Source organism: Salvelinus fontinalis, chromosome 1 (genome assembly GCF_029448725.1).
Source record: "Salvelinus fontinalis isolate EN_2023a chromosome 1, ASM2944872v1, whole genome shotgun sequence".
NCBI lineage: Eukaryota > Metazoa > Chordata > Actinopteri > Salmoniformes > Salmonidae > Salvelinus > Salvelinus fontinalis.
Genome location: NC_074665.1, coordinates 55,699,753 through 55,722,169, shown reverse-complemented (window position 1 = coordinate 55,722,169; position 22,417 = coordinate 55,699,753). Strand labels below are relative to the sequence as shown.

Below are 22,417 nucleotides of genomic sequence, written 5' to 3'. Positions count from 1 at the left end.
ATATGACAACAATAATGTCTAATGTAACTGGCCCCTCTAACAGTACAACTGGCCCCAGCTTGCCCCCCCCCCCCCCCCCCCCCCCAGTTGAAATGGTCTAGAACCACCACTGATTACCAGGTGATCTCTCTCTCTCTCTCACTCTCACACATCACTTTACTCATTATCATTGCAAACCACAATTGTCACAATATGATGATTCACCCTCTGTATTCAGTGATAGCCTAGATGTTAACATCATCATACATCCAGAGCTATTTCTAAACCACCATGTTTAATTTTGACCTGCAACGAGGGTCCCTATGAAAAAGTTGTTAAATAAAAATGAAAAAAGCTAACGAGCAGAAGATATGTTTGTTAAAATATATGAATTGGTCCCAATAGCTGAATTGCAGCAATAATTGATGTCAGTATTCACAAAGTACAGCATGGTACAGTATGTTTCAATTGAAGAGTCGGTGTATGCAGAGTCTATTGATGAAGATATTGTACGCATTGGGTTTTAGGAGATAAGGCATCCTGAGCATGACCCCGCTCGCTATGAGCGCTCCAGGTGTGTGTCAGTGAGCTGGCAGGCCCAGGACCCCCAGAACCTAGCTGACAAAACTCAACTCCATGCTGAAGGAAGTTTCTGATTCAGTTAAGCAGAGACTAGAGGTCTTCACGGGTCCAAATAGATGGACCCGGACCCGAGGACAGTCATTCGCGACCCAAATGGACTCAATAAAAAGAAATAAATGGGAACACGGACCCAAGAACAATCAGACCCGAATGGACCCAAGGACAATTCTGCTGCTAGTGTTAGTGGTTCTGTAATGGCGAGGAGAGATCAAATTGGCGGCTGTACTGATCCTTCTGCTGCTCTTCTGGCCAGATCCAAATGTAGCATCTTGGATTTGGACTGAAACAATCTTTAGGCTGAAAACCTCTGCCATGAGGTGCAGTAGGCCTGAAAGACACAACAACCTTTTTGACAACCTACAGTAGCAACAAGTTTTGTTAGGTGAGATAAGGGCAGTGGAAGGTAGGCCCCTATGGCAGGTAATCCAAGACTGATCTGCTCTCACCACGTGACCTTGGCTCTTTGCTCTCTCGATCAGCCTGATTGCCCACAGCAAGAGGTGGGCAGGGTCTTGGTCTGGTCTCTGGGTCACCAGGACAAGCTCAGGGCTGGTGCCAATCTGGACCATGGCCAGGGGCTGGTCCAGGTAAAGGAACAGAAAATACATTCTGGCCAGACAGAGATGCACAAGGACCATGTCAAATTAGTCAATTCTGTCTGTGCCTGAGGTATAGTCTGTCTGTCTGTCTGTCTGTCTGTCTGTCTGTCTGTCTGTCTGTCTGTCTGTCTGTCTGTGCCTGAGGTATAGTCTGTCTGTCTGTCTGTGCCTGAGGTATAGTCTGTCTGTCTGTCTGTCTGTCTGTCTGTCTGTCTGTCTGTCTCTCTGTCTGTCTGTCTCTCTGTCCGTCCGTCCGTCCGTCCGTCTAGCTATCTCAAATACAACAGCAAAAACATGTCAATATATGAGTGTTATAAACAGCCCAGAAAAGAACCGTTTACTTCAGCTGTCATATTAGATGGTGATTCATTAATTGCATTCCAATCAGGGGCAATGGTTTCATTTTAGATATGGGTCATTTTTATTGACACTGCGGTATTGATTTTAATATTTTGGGAAGTGGAATACATTTGCATTGGCTAATGGCTAGTGTGTGCGTTCATACAGGTTAGCGTTTGTGTGTGTGTGTGTGCACGTGCGTGTGTGTGAGTAATAGCCCCCTCCCTTTCCTCTGTCTCCTGTCTGACGCACACAGTTTTTTTAAATGAATGAACAGCGAGAGGGAGGGGCTATAGCCTCACCAAATCATGATGTCAAACGAAACTGAATGAGCCCCCCTTTACCCTTTATCCCCCAGACTACCCCATATTTATGCAGCAAAACCTATTTTATCCTAGTTCGGACGCTCACAGAACAACCCATGTCAACCCCCTACTGCGGCTTACACTGAGCTAACAACGTCAGCCTTCCTGCTCTCCAATTAGAATGCTCAGCCTCACAACGTTACCACGGAGACCCCCACCCCCCCCCCCCCTCCCCATCATAGTCCCACACGCATGGTTTTCCCGAACGTTGCCCTGACGCTATGAATAATCCATGTGGAGGTGAGCCGGAGCAGCGGAAGCATCCCTGGGAACGCAGACAGACTGGAAAAACTGGGAAAACACAGATATGTGCAGACACACATGGATTCTACTGAATCACTAACAGTGATACTATGAGAATTACAGAACACAGGGATTTCACCGTTCTGAGGAAGCTGAGTATGCTGTCACACACACAGGGATCTAACTAATGGGATCACATGTGGATCCAGGTCTGAGGAAACCTAGGGGAGAGCAGAGCCGAGACAAGACCCATTATGTGACTGCTAACGTCATGTCTTACGCCACCCTTTTATAACTGAGGTGTGGGGCACACGGACACAACACAAGATCACTTTCCCTAAGGACAAGCCCTCTTAACGCCATCATCAGGATTTTGCCACCCAACTTCTTCAACCTCTACACCCCAGACAGGGGATCTGCACCCCTGTTTTACCTTCTCCAGACCCCTAATTCTGAAGACATGTTCTGCTTCTGTTTCCAGAGCCCCTCCCTGAAGCAGCAAGCCCTGGAAGCTGAGCTGTGCACCTCGCCCCGCGGAACCCCCCAGGAGGACCTGGAACTCCCCCCTTGTACCAATGACTACCAGAGCCTAACCCCATCTCTCCAATCCCTCCCAAAACAGGACCAGGACATCATCAGCACTTCACTGACAGGTAGGAGAACAGCACCTTCCCTATCCCTCCTTTTCTTTTATCTCTTCCTCCTCTCCTATCTATCTCAACCCTCGTCTCCTCGTAAGCAGATTGGTTATTCTCGTACTGTGTGATATCTTGTACACTATGATTGATACTTAGTGCTTTTTTTGTGAATCAATCATATGTCTCTTCATCTGTCTTATGTTTAGTGGGTAATATAAGCTCTTATCAGTGTTAGCTTTGGGTGGGTATGTCTCATGCTTGCTTATCAAGTCACGATGCACCAGGATGCTATAGATACAGTAGGAGCAGTGTGTGTATAAGGGCAGATATCGTTTGAGTATGTTCTGGATATGAAGTGAAGTTAGTTGTTTTTGACTAGTAGGACAGGTTCACAACTACACCACTAGCTTTGTTATAGTTTCAAACCTGTTAGTCTTCATTTAATTTCTGTACTTTGACCCCGTTGTCTCTCTCCCTCCACCCTCTGCTCTCTGTCAGAAGCCAGTTCAGTCCAGAGGGCCCCCGTGTCTCTCTCTGAGGGGACTAGCAGTGAGTGTCTGCTGACCCCTTGTCCTAGTCCTCTCCTCCATCGCCTCGCAGCTGGTGACTGTCCCATACCGTCCCCCCGCTGCCACAACCTCAGCCAGGGCCAGCGCTTCAACACAGACCCGGAAACAGCCCCATCCCCACCCTGCTCACAATACATCAGGATGTAAGAGACTGTGTTCAAGTGTTGTGTGTTTGTGTTCGGTTGTTGTGTGTGCATTCGGTTGGAGAGAGTATGTAGCTTTGTGTGTCCAAGGTTTATGCGGGGTTAAGTGTGTGTTGTGTATTAGTGGGTGTGTCTTGGAAGCGTATGTGATGGATAAATGTGGAAACTTACCATTCTAGCTCTCCCTCACCAGGGCTCACTACACAGTCAGGACTGAACCAGCAGAGGGAGCTATCAAGACCCCATCAGTCACAATGCTAAACAGACACATCCAGAACCTGAGGAAGAGGATCAGACATTTTGAGGAGTGCTTTGAGCAAGAGAGACACTATAGGGTGAGACAGTAAAACCATCAAACATCAATGTTTATTTACAGCCATATTATAGCCCAGAGGCCAACCTTTTAGTTTCTGAATAAATCCATGGTTTGACTGATGATAGCTTTAGTACACAGTGTCTCATAAAGACAAAGCCCACTGGACACAAACTGCAGAGAAACGTTGTTTCAACATAATTTGTCAACATATTGTGACGTGGAATCTGCGTGGAAAATACATTGGATTTGGAAAAAGTAATCAATCTCAACTGTTGTTTTGATGGTGAAATTTCAACCACAGGATTATGTCATCATGGTAACCACATTTCAACATAGACAACCCTTGTATAAAATATGTTGAATTTGTACCATTAAAACAACGTCAGATCTACTATCAGGGGGATAAAACAATAGGGTAGGCAGCGCCTCCTACTGGAGAATCTATCTATAGCTTCCCTTTGGTCTCCCATCCAGGATTTTAACCAAGACCAGCCCTGCTTAGATATTTTTCACAGACTATTACCAATGGGCTATCGTGAGAATAAATGTTGAGAGAGCTCCCCTTAAAAATTAAATAGATTCATTGTTGCTATCGACGTCATTCCAGTGTAGTTTTAACAGAGCAAATGAAATGTCACTATACATTATCACTCAGATATCATCAATGATACTATTTAGGCCTATATAGATACCATTTGCAAAGTCATCAACACCTATTGTTTCAATTCAACCCAACTAAAAATAGACAATACAACAGGCCTAGGGTTTCAAGCTCTGGTTGATTTCAAATGAAATGATATTTAGTGATATTGAATTGTGTTTGGTTGTCAACACAACCAAATATCAACATTTGAAGGAGATGGATCTTCTGCTTTGATAGTTCTATGCCACTGACTTAGTCTGGCTTTAATGACAGTTTTTCTACAAAATAATAATTGATATGTTTGATTCACGTCTCTATCCCAACCAAAAATGTAACTTAAAGAATAGGACTAAATCAAATCAAACATTATTTAAGTGCATTTGTATTTTGATTTGATTTAGTCCTACTCTTTAGCTTAGATTTTTGTTCGAGATGAAGACGTGAATCCAACATATCACAAATACTGTAGCTAACCTCTCGCAGTTACAATAAAAGGGGAAGTTAGCATTTTTGGGGGTGTATGATATTTGTGCGTCTAACTTCCTCACTCATCATTATTCACGAATCATTCAGGATTATTCTGTAATCATGGTAGCATCCACATGAATTTAGAAGTGTTCAGAAACATATTCTTATTTACAATAAAAGTGACTCCAAAATGACACAGTACATTATTTACCATTCATTTCTATTGGGCGCACAATTATCTGAAACACAACCAAAACAAAAAAGCAAATGCATCTAACAAATGTGTAGAGTCACAAGCTTGATGAAGCCATTGTGTGTTATGAATATGGGACCAAATACTTAACCTTTTACTAGTTTAATACACAAATAAGTGCATTATTCCCAATACTTTTGGTCCCCTAAAATGGGAGGACTGTGTACAGAACGTGCTGTAATTTCTAAACGGTTTACCCGAGATGGATGAAAATACCTTCAAATTAAAGCTGACAGTCTTGTGTATCTGTCATGTGTGAATGTTGCTGTTTACATGTTTACAATATATATCTTTATCTTATCCGATTTGACACAACTGAAGTTCTTTCTGGGAAAAAATCAGCAAATCAATAACACATTGTAAATTCAACTAACTTTTGTCTGTCTTTTTGAGTGGGTGAATACAGGTTGTAATCTCATCGATCAACGTCTCAGCCAAATATTACCCAATTACCCACGTTGAAACAACATGGTGTGCCCAGTGGGAGGAATGTATTTCCTCCTGCTGAGTCAAAGAATCAAGGCCAGACAGTCATATCTCCTCTCTCTCTTCCAGGCCAGTTTAGACTGGTTCAAACCGCTCTCTGTCTCTCACCAGACTCGACTTCCGTTTCCTTTTCTAACATGCCAACTCAGCCCAACACCAGCTGCACACAGCGTTAGGAAAAAGTTGATGGTTTGGGAACAGAATAATCCAATTCAAAGAGTTCTCCTACTGGATGTTTTCCCACATTACACTTCTGTCTTTTCTAGTGCTGTAGTTCTCGTTCCAGTAGAACACATGAATTTAGTGTAGCTCCACCTAGTGTTTATGGACTGATAATAATGATAGGATATATTTTGCCATATATGAATATACCTCTTTCTATGTGTCATATATTCATGAGGTTTGTGTTGTTTTTCTGTGGCAGCCAGCATACAATGATAAGACTGCCCACCCAGAAATATCTAGACTGATGCGAGACCTCACTAAGTCTCGCAAGCAGCTCAAAGGTAAGTCCTTGACTTGTTGCAATCAGAGGCATTTAAAAAAAAAAAACTGCGTGAACTGCAGCTAAAGTGAAAGAATGTAACACCAAGACACCATCTTGGTGGCTGTATAATGTATCATTATTATTTGAAAGGAAATGTTCATAATTATTTATGCCATTACAAAATATATATATTTGGGCAGGAGGGACATGCATTCTGAATCTATATTGATATTTGTATGAGTGTTCTATATTGTCAAATGGAACCTCTGTGTATGTGTAGAGCTGAATCTGAAACAGTGTGTGGAGAGGCTCAGAGAGCAGCAGAGAGGACTGAACACAGCTACATGCAGGTCCACCAGAGACCCCCAGGGGGCGGTGGAGCACTACCAGAACAGTAACAACAAACCCTCACTGAAGGAGACTGTCGATAGCCTGAACACGAGAATGATGGAGAAACGACAGGAGGGACTGCCAGATAACATCAAGGTAAAACTACACATCGTGAATTACCAGGTGATGCGCTGGAAATGTACATAGTTATGAAAGGACCTATTCTCATACCAAGATTACTCTTGATTAGTTGTCAGTGTAACTCTGCTATGGTCTATTACTCATTGGTTTGGCCTTGTGTCTGACTGTATTGCCACTGGTTGGTTCCTGGTCCAGGAGATGACTCCGGCTCAGATGGCTGTGGAGAAGGTCACCCTGCAGAAGTGTCTGCTCCACTTTGAGAGCCTGCATGGACGACCGGTAAGACTGCCCAGTGTGCCTTGTAAATGTCTATTTTAGTGTATCTTCTGAATGAGTAGCCGTAATGTTTAATATGATTATATTTGTTTTTTACTGTGTATGTGTGTGTGTGTTTTCAGAGCACCAGGCAGGAGAAGACTCTGATGAAGCCTTTCTATGATCGCTACCGCCAGGTCAAACAGCAGCTCCTGTGTTCCTCTACCACCATCCCTTTCATCACCACCATAGTAAGTCTCTCTCACACACATACACAAACACACGCAAGTAGTTTGGGGGTGGGGCTGTGTGAGGAGATGTGGCTTTTTTTGTTGATGAAATAGTGCAGTGCAGCTGCCCTAACTTCACATGTAATCAGGTGTGTAGTGCTGGGGGAGCTCCTTAGCTTTTTTCAATTTGAGAATACACAGAAAAATGTATTCTCATCAACTCTAAAATAAATTATATTTAATTACCACAAAATTGCATGAAAATTATAGAATGACAAACCAAATAAATATCTAGGCTACAGCACCCTACAGGTAGGTAAATGGTGGTTTCTTCCCTGTCTTCTCTCTGGCGAATGATGAAGAACTGCAGGCTACATGTGTGCAATGCAGAGGCCCATTGGAGGCTTGTCAACTTCAGAACATAAAAAAAAAAAATCATCACCTGTCTGCCTTGATGTTCATAAAACTCCACCGACCTGCTCTTGCGCCGTGGAACCCAGAACGATACAGTGCATTCGGAAAGTATTCAGACTCCTTGACTTTTTCCACATTTTGTTACATTACAGCCGTATTCTAAACTGGATTAAATTGTTTTTTTCCCCTCATTAATCTACACACAATACCCCATAATGACAAAGCAATAACAGTTTTGTAGAACATTTTGCAAATGTATTAAAAATAAAAAACTGAAACATCACATTTACAAAAGTATTCAGGCCCTTTACTCAGTACTTCCACCGCATTCTTATCGGCAGACTCAATAGCCTTGGTTTCTCAAAAGACTGCCTCGCCTGGTTCACCAACATCTTTTTCTTTTCAGACAGAGTTCAGTGTGTCAAATCGGAGGGCCTGTTGTGCGGACCTCTGGCAGTCTCTATGGGGTGCCACAGGGTTCAATTCTCGGGCCGACTCTTTTCTCTGTATATATCAATGATGTCGCTCTTGTTGCTGGTGATTCTCTGATCCACCTATACGCAGATGACACCATTCTGTATACATCTAGCCCTTCTTTGGACGCTGTGTTAACAAACCTCCAAACGAGCTTCAATGCCATACAACAGTCCTTCTGTGGCCTTCAACTGCTTTTAAATGCTAGTAAAACTAAACTAAATAAAATAAAATCAAATTTTTATTTGTCACATACACATGGTTAGAAGATGTTAATGCGAGTGTAGCGAAATGCTTGTGCTTCTAGTTCCGACAATGCAGTAATAACCAACAAGTAATCTAACCTAACAATTCCACAACTACTACCTTATACACACAAGTGTAAAGGGATAAAGAATATGTACATAAAGATATATGAATGAGTGATGGTACAGAACGGCATAGGCAAGATGCAGTAGATGGTATAGAGTACAGTATATACATATGAGATGAGTAATGTAGGGTATGTAAACATAAAGTGGCATAGTTTAAAGTGGCTAGTGATACATGTATTACATAAAGATGGCAAGATGCAGTAGATGATATAGAGTACAGTATATACATATACATATGAGATGAGTAATGTAGGGTATGTAAGCATTATATTAAGTGGCATTGTTTAAAGTGGCTAGTGGTACATTTTTACATAATTTCCATCAATTCCCATTATTAAAGTGGCTGGAGTTGAGTCAGTATGTTGGCAGCTGCCACTAAATGTTAGTGGTGGCTGTTTAACAGTCTGATGGCCTTGATATAGAAGCTGTTTTTCAGTCTCTCGGTCCCTGCTTTGATGCACCTGTTGTGACCTCGCCTTCTGGATGATAGCGGGGTGAACAGATAGTGGCTTGAGTGGTTGATGTCCTTGATGATCTTTTTGGCCTTCCTGTGACATCGGGTGGTGTAGGTGTCCTGGAGGGCGGGTAGTTTTCCCCCGGTGATGCGTTGTGCAGACCTCACTACCCTCTGGAGAGCCTTACGGTTGTGGGCGGAGCAGTTGCCGTAGCAGGCGGTGATACAGCCCGACAGGATGCTCTCGATTGTGCATCTGTAGAAGTTTGTGAGTGCTTTTGGTGACAAGCCGAATTTCTTCAGCCTCCTGAGGTTGAAGAGGCGCTGCTGCGCCTTCTTCACAACGCTGTCTGTGTAGGTGGACCAATTCAGTTTGTCCGTGATGTGTACACCGAGGAACTTAAAATTTTCCACCTTCTCCACTACTGTCCCGTCGATGTGGATAGGGGGGTGCTCCCTCTGCTGTTTCCTGAAGTCCACAATCATCTCTTTTGTTTTGTTGACGTTGAGTGTGAGGTTATTTTCCTGACACCACACTCCGAGGGCCCTCACCTCCTCCCTGTAGGCCGTCTCGTCGTTGTTGGTAATCAAGCCTACCACTGTAGTGTCGTCCGCAAACTTGATGATTGAGTTGGAGGCGTGCATGGCCACGCAGTCGTGGGCGAACAGGGAGTACAGGAGAGGGCTCAGAACGCACCCTTGTGGGGCCCCGGTGTTGAGGATCAGCGGGGTGGAGATGTTGTTACCTATCCTCACCACCTGGGGGCGGCCCGTCAGGAAGTCCAGGACCCAGTTGCACAGGGCGGGGTCGAGACCCAGGGTCTCGAGCTTGATGACGAGTTTGGAGGGTACTATGGTGTTAAATGCTGAGCTGTAGTCGATGAACAGCATTCTCACATAGGTATTCCTCTTGTTCAGATGGGTTAGGGCAGTGTGCAGTGGGGTTGCGATTGCGCCGTCTGTGGACCTATTGGGTCGGTAAGCAAATTGGAGTGGGTCTAGGGTGTCAGGTAGGGTGGAGGTGATATGGTCCTTGACTAGTCTCTCAAAGCACTTCATGATGACGGAAGTGAGTGCTACGGGGCGGTAGTCGTTTAGCTCAGTTACCTTAGCTTTCTTGGGAACAGGAACAATGGTGGCCATCTTGAAGCATGTGCGAACAGCAGACTGGGATAAGGATTGATTGAATATGTCCTTAAACACACCAGCCAGGTGGTCTGCGCATGCTCTGAGGACGAGGCTGTGAATGCCGTCTGGGCCTGCAGCCTTGCGAGGGTTAATACGTTTAAATGTTTTACTCACCTCGACTGCAGTGAAGGAGAGCCCACAGGTTTTGGTAGCGGGCCGTGTCAGTGGCACTGTATTGTCCTCAAAGCGAGCAAAAAAGTTATTTAGCCTGTCTGGGAGCAAGACATCCTGGTCCGCAACGGGGCTGGTTTTCTTTTTGTAATCCGTGATTGACTGTAGACCCTGCCACATACCTCTTGTGTCTGAGCTGTTGAATTGCGACTCTACTTTGTCTCTATACTGGGACTTAGCTTGTTTAATTGCCTTGCGGAGGGAATAGCTACACTGTTTGTATTCGGTCATGTTTCCGGTCACCTTGCCCTGGTTAAAAGCAGTGGTTCGCGCTTTCAGTTTCACGCGAATGCTGCCATCAATCCACGGTTTCTGGTTTGGGAATGTTTTAATCGTTGCTGTGGGTACGACATCGTCAATGCACCTTCTAATGAACTCGCTCACCGAATCAGCGTATTCGTCAATATTGTTGTTGGACGCAATGCGGAACAAATCCCAATCCACGTGAGCGAAGCAGTCTTGAAGCGTGGAATCAGATTGGTCGGACCAGCGTTGAACAGACCTGAGCGAAGGAGCTTGTTGTTTTAGTTTCTGTTTGTAGGCTGGAAGCAACAAAATGGAGTCGTGGTCAGCTTTTCCGAAAGGAGGGCGGGGGAGGGCCTTATATGCGTTGCGGAAGTTAGTATAACAATGATCCAAGGTTTTACCAGCCCTGGTAGCACAATCGATATGCTGATTGAATTTAGGGAGTTTTGTTTTCAGATTAGCCTTGTTAAAATCCCCAGCTACGATGAATGCAGCCTCAGGGTGTGTGGTTTCCAGTTTACAAAGAGTCAGATAAAGTTCGTTCAGGGCCATCGATGTGTCTGCTTGGGAGGGGGGGGATATATACGGCTGTGATTATAATCGAATAGAATTCCCTTGGTAGATAATGCGGTCGACATTTGATTGTGAGGAATTCTAGATCAGGTGAACAGAATGTCTTGAGTTCCTGTAAGTTGTTATGATCACACCACCTCTCGTTAATAATAAGGCATACACCCCCGCCCCTCTTCTTACCAGAAAGATGTTTGTTTCCTTCGGCACGATGCGTGAAGAAACCAGCTGGCTGCACCGACTCCGTTAGCGTCTCTTGAGTGAGCCATGTTTCCATGAAGCAGAGAACGTTACAATCTCTGATGTCTCTCTGGAATGTTACCCGTGCTCGGATTTCATCAACCTTATTGTCAAGAGACTGGACATTGGAGAGTAGTATGCTAGGGAGTGGAGTGTGATGTGCCCGTCTCCGAAGCCTGACCAGGAGGCCGCTTCGTTTGCCCCTTTTCGGTGTCGCTTAGGGTCGCCGGCTGGGATCAGATCCATTGTATTGGGTGGAAGGCAAAACACTGGCTCCGCTTCGGGAAAGTCATATTTCTGGTTGTAACTGCATGCTCTTCAACCGATTGCTGCCCGCGCCCGCCCACCCGACTAGCATCACTACTCTGGACGGTTCTGACCGAGAATATGTGGACAACTACAAATACCTAGGTGTCTGGTTAGACTGTAAAATCTCCTTCCAGACTCACATTAAGTATCTTCAATCCAAAATTAAATCTAGAATCGGCTTCCTATTTCTCAACAAAGCATTCTTCACTCAAGCTGCCAAACATACCCTCGTCAAACTGACTATCCTACCGATCCTCGACTTCGACGATGTCATTTACAAAATAGCCTCAAACTCTACTCAGCAAACTGGATGTTGTCTATCACAGTGCCATCCGTTTTGTCACCAAAGCCCCATATACTACCCACCTCTGCGACCTGTATACTCTCGTTGGCTGGCCCTCGCTACAGATTCGTCGCCAAACCCACTGGCTCCAGGTCCTCTATAAGTCTTTGCTAGGTAAAGCCCCACCTTATCTCAACTCACTGGTCACCATAGCAACACCCATGTGCTCCAGCAGGTATATTTCACTGGTCATCCCCAAAGCCAACACTTACTTTGGCCAACTTTCATTCCAGTTCTCTGTTGCCAATGACTGGAACGAATTACAAAAATCACTGAAGCTGGAGACTTATATCTCCCTCTCTAACTTTAAGCATCAGCTGTCATAGCAGTTTACCGATCACTGTACCTGTATACAGCCAATTTGTAAATAGCACACCCAACTACCCCATATTGTTATTTATCTTCTTGCTCTTTTGCACCCCAGTATCTCTACTTGAAAATCATCATCTGCACATCTATCACTCCAGTGTAAACGCTAAATTGTAACTATTTCGCCTCTATGGCCTATTTATTGCCTTACCTCCCTACTCTTCTACATTTGCACACACTGTACATAGAAAAAATCTATTGTGGTATTGACTGTACATTTGTTTATGTGTAACTCTGTTGTTTTTGTCGCACTGCTTTGCTTTATCTTGGCCAGGTCGCAGTTGTAAATGAGAACTTGTTCTCAACTAGCCTACCTGGTTAAATAAAGTTGAAATAAATAAAAAATAAATAAAACTTTGTTAAAGCACCTTTAGCAGTGATTACAGCCTCGAGTCTTCTTGGGTATGACGCTACAAGCTTGGCACAACTGTATTTGGGGAGTTTCTCCCATTCTTCTCCCATTCTTCTTGGATAGGGAGCGTCGCTGTACAGCTATTTTCAGTTCTCTCCAGAGATGTTCGATCGGGTTCAAGTTCTGTCCTGGCCACTCAAGGACATTCAGAGACTTGTCCCGAAGCCACTCCTGCGTTGTCCTGGCTGTGTGCTTAAGGTCGTTGTCCTGTTGAAAGTTGGACCTTTGCCCCAGTCTGAGGTCCTGAGCACTCTTGTGCAGGTTTTCATCAAGAATCTCTCTATACTTTGCTCCGTTCATCTTTCCCTCGATCCTGACTAGTCTCTCAGTACCTGTCGCTGAAAAACATCCCCACAGCATGATGCTGCCACCACCAAGCTTCACCGAAGGGATGGTGCCCGGGTTTCCTCCAGACGTGGTTTCATCAGACCAGAGAATCTTGTTTCTCCTGATCTGAGAATCTTTTAGGTGCCTTTTGGCAAACTCCAAGCGGGCTGTCATTTGCCTTTTACTGGTCACTCTATCATATAGATCTGATTGGTGGAGTGCTGCAGAGATGGTGTTATTTCTGCAAGGTTCACCCATCTCCACAGAGGAATTCTGAAGCTCTGTCAGAGTGACCATCGGGTTCTTGGTCACCTTCCTGACCAAGGCCCTTCTCCCTCGATTTCTCATTTTGGCAGGGCTGCCAGCTCTAGGAAGAGCCTTGGTGGTTCCAAACTTCTTCCATTGAAGAATGATGGATGCCTCTGTGTTCTTGGGACCTTCAATGCTGCAGAATTTGTTTGGTACCCTTCCCCAGATCTGTGCCTCGACACAATCCTGTCATGGAGCTCTACGGACAATTTCTTCGACCTCATGGCTTGGTTTTTGCTCTGACATGCACTGTCAACTGTGGAAATTTATATAGACAGGTGTGAGCCTTTCCAAATCATGTCCAATCAATAGAATTGTCCACAGGTTGACTCCATTCAAGCTGTAGAAACATCTAAAGGATGACCAATGGAAACAGGATGCACTTGAGCTCAATTACGAGTATCATAGCAAAGAGTCTGATTACTTATGTAAATAAGGTATTTCTGTTTTTACTTTTAATTAATTTGCAAAAATGTCTAAAAACTTGTTTTGACTTTGTCATTATGGGGTATTGTGTGTAGATTGATGAGGGAAAAATTATTTAATCCATTTAAGAGTAAGACTGTAAAGTAACAAAATGTAGAAAATGTCAAGGGGTCTGAATACTTTCTGAATGCACTGTATGTGACCACTTAGATACAGCAACACCGTTCTGCTGAGGACACCCAGAGTGGCCACCGTAAAGCCCAAGAGCCTGACCCTCTCTGGGTGTTGCTGTAGCCCTGCTTGGGATCTTTAGCCTATATTGACTATTGGTTGAGACACAGGGCCTTTTAGGGTAGGCTATTTCAGGGTGGGAAATTGGAAATGTGAATTAGGCCAAGTTGGAGATAATAATGCATTTAGGTTTATTGAATGAATACACCACACCAAAATGTGGACTGTATGGCCGTTTTAAAACACATTTCTTGCAATTTTACGTAGTAATGATTTCTGTTCACTACTTGGTCAATTGATTTGATGATTAAATTTTTGCAAATAAATTATATAAGTTGATAGTTCTGGCCTTTGTTTTCTTTTATTCTGTAATAGGGTATATTGTAACCATGTGTTCAAACTAATCAAATCAATGTTTATTTAGCGCTGTCCTTTTACAACCACAAAGAGCGCTCCAATCATTTACAATAACACTTATCAAGTTATGTTGCCTACGCCTAATAGTCCTACTCATCATTACTATTATTATTATAAATTATCACTTCTCACAATGGTGCCCGTTTAGTAAAGTTAGGTCAAAGCTGAATCAATGTCTTGTATTTTATACAACTGAACCGAATAGCATAGCTGGCCTTTAACATTACTGTTACACCGAAAAACACCTAAAGTTGAAGTCTGAAGTTTACATACACTTTAGCCAAATACATTTAAACTCAGTTTTTCACAATTCCTGACATTTATTCCTAGTAAAGGTTCCCTGTCTTAGGTCAGTTAGGATCACCACTTCATTTTAAGAATGTGAAATGTCAGAATAATAGTAGAGAGAATGATTTACTTCAGCTTCTATTTCTTTCATCGCATTCCCAGAGGGTCAGAAGTTTACATACACTCAATTAGTATTTGATAGCATTGCCTTTAAATTGTTTAACTTGGGTCAAACGTTTCGGGTAGCCTTCCACAAGCTTCCCACAATAAGTTGGGGGAATTTTGGCCCATTCCTCCTGACAGAGCGGGTGTAACAGAGTCAGGTTTGTAGGCCTCCTTTCTCGCACGCACTTTTTCAGTTCTGCCCACATATCTTCAATAGAATTGAGGTCAGGGCTTTGTGATGGCCTCTCCAATACCTTGAATTTGTTGTCCTTAAGCCATTTTGCCACAACTTTGGAAGTATGCTTGGGGTCATTGTCCATTTGGAAGACCCATTTGCGACCAAGCTTTAACTTTATAACCTGATGTCTTGAGATGTTGCTTCAATATATCCACATCATTTTCCATTCTCATGATGCCATCTATTTTGTGAAGTGCCCCAGTCCTTCCTGCAGCAAAGCACCGCCACAACATGATGCTGCCACCCCCGTGCTTCACGGTTGGGATGGTGTTCTTCGGCTTGCAAGTCTCCCCCCTTTTTCCTCCAAACATAACGATGGTCATTATGGCCAAACAGTTCTATTTTTGTTCCATCAGACCAGAGAACATTTCTCCAAAAAATATTATCATGTGCAGTTTCAAACCGTAGTCTGGCTTTTTTTTAATGGCGGCTTTGAAGCAGTGGCTTCTTCCTTGCTGAGCGGCCTTTCAGTTTATGTCGATATAGGACTCATTTTACTGTGGATATAGATACTTTTGTACCTGTTTCCTCCAGCACAAGGTCCATTGCTGTTGTTCTGGGATTGATTTGCACTTTTCGCACCAAAGTACGTTCAGCTCTAGGAGACAGAACTCATCTCCTTCCTGAGCGTTATGACGGCTGCGTGGTCCCATGGTGTTTATACTTGCGTACTATTGTTTGTGCAGATGATCATGGTACCTTGTGATTTGTGAAGGAATACAATTATTTTTCTGAGGTCTTGGCTGATTTCTTTTCCCATGATGTCAAGCAAAGAGGCACTGAGTTTGAAGGTAGGCCTTGAAATACATCCACAGGTACACTTCCAATTGACTCAGCATCTCGGCATTCATTTTAGCAACGTGACATTCAAGAAGATTGAAATGCATAGGCTATTCCCATGAAACTGATTGAGATCAATCAAATTATTGGCATGGAGATGCAGTTTCACCAGTAAAACTTGAATAATTAAAATTCATGATTGACAGTGATGATGGCCTATTTAGAAATTAGGTATGCCTAACTTGGTGTTTGAGGGTATTAAAAATATAACATTTTCTTGAGACAATATGTGTGGGCATAGGCGAAAGTTGCAATTGGAGGATGCATTTTAGGCATCATTTTTTTTTATAACAGGGCTCTCCAACCCTGTTCCTGGAGAGCTACCATCCTGTAGGTTTTCATTTTCAAGTCGATTTTAGGACACCTGATTCTAATAATTAGCTGGTTGATAAGATTAATCGAGTTAGTTACAACTGGGGTTGTAGTGAAACCCTACCGGACAGTAGCACTTCAGGAACAGGGCTGAAGTGCCATGATAGGCTATTCAATAGGCTACATCTGTCAGTACAAACTTTGATTGAGGAAATGTTGATGTCATTTACATATTTTTTTGCGCTCTCTCATCTAAAAAAAAATTGCAATACACCACTGCAAGTAAGATCTTTGGTAGGTCTGTAACCGGTGGTGTCTGTATGTGTTCCCTGCTGGCTTCATCCATCTGAGCAGAAACCAAAATGCAACCGCCCCATGCTCATTATGAACAGGGTAATAAAGGACCTAGAATGACAGCACCATGGACAACTCCTCCATTCACCTGCTATTTTGATCTGCCACTGACCACGTTTTAGCATCCTTCTCCATGTACATTGTCATAGCCTATGGATTAGTCTACACTGTAATTCAATAAACTGGACTGGATTATTTTACCGCACCAGCATTGCAATCCAATGCATTCACAATTTATGCAATAAACTGAGATATATTGCTATGTTTTACATTTGGGCTATGCTATAGAAGGCTATAATACAGGAATAATAAAGGCCCAGTGAAAGATTGTGAAAGATTAAAAAAATAATACAAAACTATATACAGTACCAGTCAAGTTTGGACACACCAACTCATTCAAGGGATTTTCTATATTCCATAACACATATGGATTCATGTAGTAACCAAAAAAGTGTTAGACAAATCAAAATATATTTCATATTTGTGAATCTTCAAAGTAGCCACCCTTTGCCTTGATGACAGCTTTGCACACTTGGAATTCTCTCAACCAGCTTCATGAGGAATTATTTTCCAACAGTCTTGAAGGAGTTCCTACATATGCTGAGCACTTGTTGGCTGCTTTTCCTTCACTCTGTGGTCTAACTCATCCCAAACCATCTCAATTGGGTTGAGGTTGGGTGATTGTGGAGGCTAGGTCATCTGATACAGCACTCCATCACTCTCCTTCTTGGTCAAATATCCCTTACACACCTTGAGGTGTGTTGGGTCATTGTCCTGTTGAAAAACAAATGATAGTCCCACTAAGCCCAAACCAGATGGGATGGCGTATTGCTGCAGAATGCTGTGGTAGCCATTCTGGTTAAGTGTACCGTGAATTCTAAATAAATCACAGACAGTGTCACCACAAAGCATCCCCACACCCTCACACCTCCTCCTCCATGCTTCACGGTGGGAACCACATATGCGGAGATCATCCTTTCACCTACTCTGCCTCTCACAAAGACATGGCGGTTGGAACTAAACATCTCAGATTTGGACTCATCAGACCAAAGGACAGATTTCCACCAGTGTAATATCCATTGCTCGTGTTTCTTGGCCCAAGCAGAGGATAAGTTCATTAGAGTTACCAGCCTCAGAAATTGCAGCCCCAAAAAATGCTTCACAGAGTTCAAGTAACAGACACATCTCAACATCAACTGTTCAGAGGAGACTGCGTGAATCAGGCCTTCATGGTCGAAGAAACCACTACTAAAGGACACTTCTTATTATTGGTGTCCTTTAGTAGTGGTTTCTTCGACTATGAAGGCCTGATTCACGCAGTCTCCCCTGAACAGTTGATGTTGAGATGTGTCTGTTACTTGAACTCTGTGAAGCATTTTTTTGGTCTGCAATTTCTGAGGCTGTTAACTCTAATGAACTTATCCCCTGCAGCAGCGGTAACTCTGGGTTTTCCTTTCCTGTGGCGGTCCTCATGAGAGTCAGTTTCATCATAGCGCTTGATGGTTTTAGCGACTGCACTTGAAGAAACTTTCAAAGTTCTTGAAATTGACTGACCTTCATGTCTTAAAGTAATGATGGACTGTCATTTCTTTTTGCTTATTTGAGCTGTTCTTGCCAAAAGATGGACTTGGTCTTTTACCAAATAGGGCTATCTTCTGTATACCACCCCTACCTTGTCACAACACAACTGATTGGCTCAAATATATTAAGAAGGAAAGAAATTCCACAAATGAACTTAACAAGGCACACGTGTTAATTTAAATAGATTCCAGGTGACTACCTCATGAAGCTGGTTGAGAGAATGCCAAGAGTGTACAAAGCTGTCATCAGGCAAAGGGTGGCTACTTTGAAGAATTTGTTTATCACTTTTTGGTTACTACATAATTCCATATTTGTTATTTCATAGTTTTGATGTCTTCACTATTATTCTACAGCCTCTGTGCTCTGATTCCCTACAGGAAGAAGAGGAGTGTTCTGATGAAGAGTATGTGAAGGACAGCCCCTGTCTACCTCATACAGCGTTGCACTGTGTGTCTTCAGAAGAGTCACTGTGTCTACCGCATAATGAGGTAGCCAACACACCTCTTGTGTCACCTCTGGAGGAGATCAAAAGTCTACAGCCACCCAGCGTCACCACAGCAACACTGCACGAGGCATCAAGGTATGCCCCTGGTTAACTTCTCTTGCTAGTGCATAGAGATTAATTTGGGAGTGAGACCTTGCTGTATGTATTCTTGTCTCACTCCTCTTTGTGACCCCTCCTACTGTACTGTAGATCAGAGTTACTGGAGCAGCTGAGGGTGACACGAGCAGAGAAGAAGAGACTCCGTTCAGTACTCCGAGACTTTGAGGACCACTTCTACACACAGACCGGCAGGTAATACTCGTTACACTTCACTGTTTGCTTTTTCTTTAATTTTCTTTTAACAAACTGGAACATTTGGTATCCATAGTTCAACAATGCCTTGTGAAAAATAAAATAAAACATCCACCAAAAGAATTCAGCAGAATGATACAACAGCGTGATGCACACTCACGTTAATACGACACATTGAAGTACTCAGGAGAGAGACGGAGAGATAGACAACTGCTCTGAACTACAGTATACACATATTTTGTACATGTAGCTGTTTTTTTAAGTAGGGCTCTATTCAATCTGTAACACTGAAGCATTACAGATTCCCCAATAGAAATGTAAAGGTCATTTCCGATTGAGCCGACATAAGCAGCGTTTACCATGAATGCATTCTCCACTTAAGCGGGAACATTTCCTTTAAATTTCAATCACGCTGTAAAGCTGAATTTTCATGATGCAGATTGAATAGAGCCCTAAAATACAATGCTTTAATTACAATACTTACTGTACAATGTTATCTGAATAAGGCAACACAAGGACTATACCAGTAAAGGAAGCTGCAGCTTGTCTAAAATGTTAAGTTAGTATGTTTCTCTTCCTCATCTTTAAAGGAATGCCCAGAAAGAGGACCGCGGGCCCATGGCAGAGGAGTACTGCGAGTACAAGAACCTAAAAGCTAAACTCCACTTACTGGAAGCCCTGCTCAGTAAACAGGATACTTACAAGACTGTCTAAGCCTCCTTCACAGTGGGACTTTTATTTTGAAACACTTTTTTACTCATTTATAGGACCTTTATTTTCAGAACAATTTTCAAAGTGAAATACCGGTACTTCTTGTCATGTTTCATGCCATGGTTACATGGTGATGCACTTTAAATTACTTTGATGTTGACTGACTCTCACTTTGGTTAAGAGTGATGGCAAGATGATTCAAGAGTTGCTGGGCGACATCCAGCAATTTTTTGTCCCTTAACAAGTACTTTGTTATTTATGATAACGAATGATATTTTATGCAACTGATGGAATTATAATATTTTATGCAACTGATGTAGCGAGTGTAACAGTTTAATTTTAAGGAAACAAAGAGAACAAATATAACACGGTTGATGTTAGATACATGTTATCAATTTCTAAGCTATTTTATGACACTATTGTTACTTGCATTTTCTTCTCGCAAAACTATTCTCAGTATAACAGGTGGTGTACTATGTTCAAATGTGGCACTTTGAAAAGTGCAATCTTGGCAAGGAGGATATGTCATCCAAATATACAATCCGACAATCCTGTAGAATGTTTGTGTATGTCAATCCGTTTTCAGTCCCACATTGTACTATGATATGTTTTAGTTAATAGTTGACATGATGCATTGTGGCAATTCAAGTTATACATTACCTTGAAAAAAATGTGTGATTGTTGGCATAGGGAAAGTTACTCCTGCAGCCAAATGTGTTTTTCATTCCAAAATGCCCATCTTTACTATGATCAGATCTCTTGACATTGTGCACTTCTGGTTTCTATATATATCAGTAAAAAATAAATATTTTCACATTTACTTTGCTAAACACAGTTTATGGTTTCCTTATAACTAGAATAAATAAAACATAACATTTCAGTTGACAGCATCATGCTCTTAAAGGCTACCAAGTAGTAGTTACCAAGTTGATCTCAGAGTTAATTTGCTTTTTAGTGCCTGTTGCATTAGTATTGTTATTCTACAGCAAGTTATTTCCATTTGTGTTACCTTTGGCATAAAGATGATGACACTGCAGCCCTAAATTAGTACCAGTCTCTGCCAATAGAGGGAGGTATGGAGTAACTTGGATCTGTTTGATTTGAAACCAAACTAACACCTTCCAGAAGAGACAGAAAAAGAGGAACACAACCACCTGTCTACCTGGACTGAAGTGAACAGAAAAGGTCAAAGGGAGAAGGAGATGTTTGAAAAACAACAGGAGGGAAAATCTATGAGAAAAGCTGTGTGAATAAATGCAGGCAACAATGAACGTTTGGTTAGAACATTTAAAGGGATCAGTCAGTTAATTGACCAGTGTTGGCTAGCCGGTTTGGATGATGCTGACAAAGGGTTGTTAGGGTCCCACACTTAAGCTGTAGATCTTTCAGTTGGGGCTCCTCCCTCTTTTGCATTGTTTCTCTTCTCATGGGGTTGACGGGAGGCTGGAATAGAGTTCCACACTTTTGGGAGGGTGGTCCTTTGAGGATGTAAAGGGTTATGGATGATGTGTTTTGTTTATGTGTATGTGTATGTGTATGTGTATGTGTATGTGTGTGTGTGTGTGTGTGTGTGTGTGTGTGTGTGTGTGTGTGTGTGTGTGTGTGTGTGTGTGTGTGTGTGTGTGTGTGTGTGTGTGTATGCTATTGGATTGTGAATTCTAGCACCGCACCCTGTTGTTACATTTCTTTCACAGTCTGGGTCCCTCTTTTGCACTGTTCTTCTTTTGGGAGGGTGGTTCTTTGTGGATATAGAGGTGTGTAAAGGTTGGGGTTACATGTGTGTGTGTAGCACAGGTCCAGTCCAGTCTCCCACTAGCGTCCCACGCTGATGTTGCAGGTCTTGCAGCTGGGGTCCTTCTTGGCGTTGACAGTAGAAAGGCTCATAAGCTGGTGCCCGCTGATCTCTGCCACCGTGCCCAGCGCCAGGTCGACGGGCTCCGTGTAAATCACCTCCAGGATCACATCCTGGGCGTGCCGGAACACCAATGCCCCGTCCTCGTCCAACGTGCACGTCAGGAAGTGGTTGTTGGTGACGTCGAGCGCTTGCAGCCTTGCCTTACAGAAGTCATCGCCGGGCGAGCCCTGAGGTGCCAGCACCAGTATGACGTAGTGGTAGGCTGTATACATGCAGTAGAAGTCCCCAAAGTAGAGATTAGTCTTGGGGTTGAACAGGGTCTCAGCCTGGATCTCAAAGCGTGTGCGGCCGTAGGGGGAGTCCTGGGGGGGCTTGCCTGTGTTGAACTCTGTGTTGCAGCTGAAGTAGAGGCCCTCCAGCTTTCCGCTGATAGGTGAGCCGTGGCTTCCACTGTTGTCCTTCACAGCTGGCAGCATGCGGTTCCCATGCACCTCCCTGGAGAGGAAACATGGACAACTTTCTGAGTATTCACTATACCATAGATTACAATGCATCATCAATACAACCAGGGATTAGGGTAGTAATTGGATCCTATGAAAAGCTTGTCGATGTGTCTCTTGATAATGCAAACAAGTTCCAACTGCTCTTAAACGCTAGTAAAACCAAATGCATGCTTTTCAACCGTTCGCTGCCCGCACCCGCCCGCCCGACTAGCATCACCACCCTAGACGGTTCCGACCTAGAATATGTGGACAACTATAAATACCTAGGTGTCTGGTTAGACTGTAAACTCTCCTCCCAGACTCATATTAAACATTTCCAATCCAAAATCAAATCTAGAATCAGCTTTCTATTTTGCAACAAAGCCTCCTTCACT

The 22,417-nt window shown here is 43.2% G+C and overlaps 2 protein-coding genes across 2 annotated transcripts in view; one reads left to right on the top strand and one right to left on the bottom strand.

The window, feature by feature from the left end:
• Positions 1 to 2,109: 2,109 nt before the first annotated feature.
• Positions 2,110 to 20,505, top strand: fam13c (family with sequence similarity 13 member C). The gene is made up of 10 exons (XM_055927189.1): positions 2,110 to 2,820; positions 3,304 to 3,517; positions 3,711 to 3,852; positions 6,108 to 6,189; positions 6,451 to 6,656; positions 6,837 to 6,920; positions 7,040 to 7,147; positions 18,556 to 18,758; positions 18,873 to 18,974; positions 19,565 to 20,505. Exons 1-10 carry the CDS (start codon positions 2,628 to 2,630, stop codon positions 19,686 to 19,688), a joined length of 1,458 nt encoding a protein of 485 aa, XP_055783164.1. The 5' UTR covers positions 2,110 to 2,627; the 3' UTR covers positions 19,689 to 20,505.
• Positions 18,996 to 22,417, bottom strand: part of LOC129858182 (phytanoyl-CoA hydroxylase-interacting protein-like) — a 41,500-nt gene continuing 38,078 nt past the window's right edge. Inside the window, exon 5 of the mRNA XM_055927212.1 lies at positions 18,996 to 22,035. Within this exon, the coding sequence (XP_055783187.1) occupies positions 21,498 to 22,035 (538 nt within the window). The 3' untranslated portion in view covers positions 18,996 to 21,497. The remainder of the gene's footprint in view (positions 22,036 to 22,417) is intronic.

Bases quoted from the DNA above. Each gene is read 5' to 3' on its own strand.
- fam13c (XM_055927189.1), top strand. From the start codon at position 2,628: ATGTTCTGCTTCTGTTTCCAGAGCCCCTCCCTGAAGCAGCAAGCCCTG. The intron at 3,853-6,107 runs GTGAGACAGTAA...TTTCTGTGGCAG, and splicing joins AGCAAGAGAGACACTATAGG to CCAGCATACAATGATAAGAC. The intron at 7,148-18,555 runs GTAAGTCTCTCT...GATTCCCTACAG, and splicing joins TCCCTTTCATCACCACCATA to GAAGAAGAGGAGTGTTCTGA.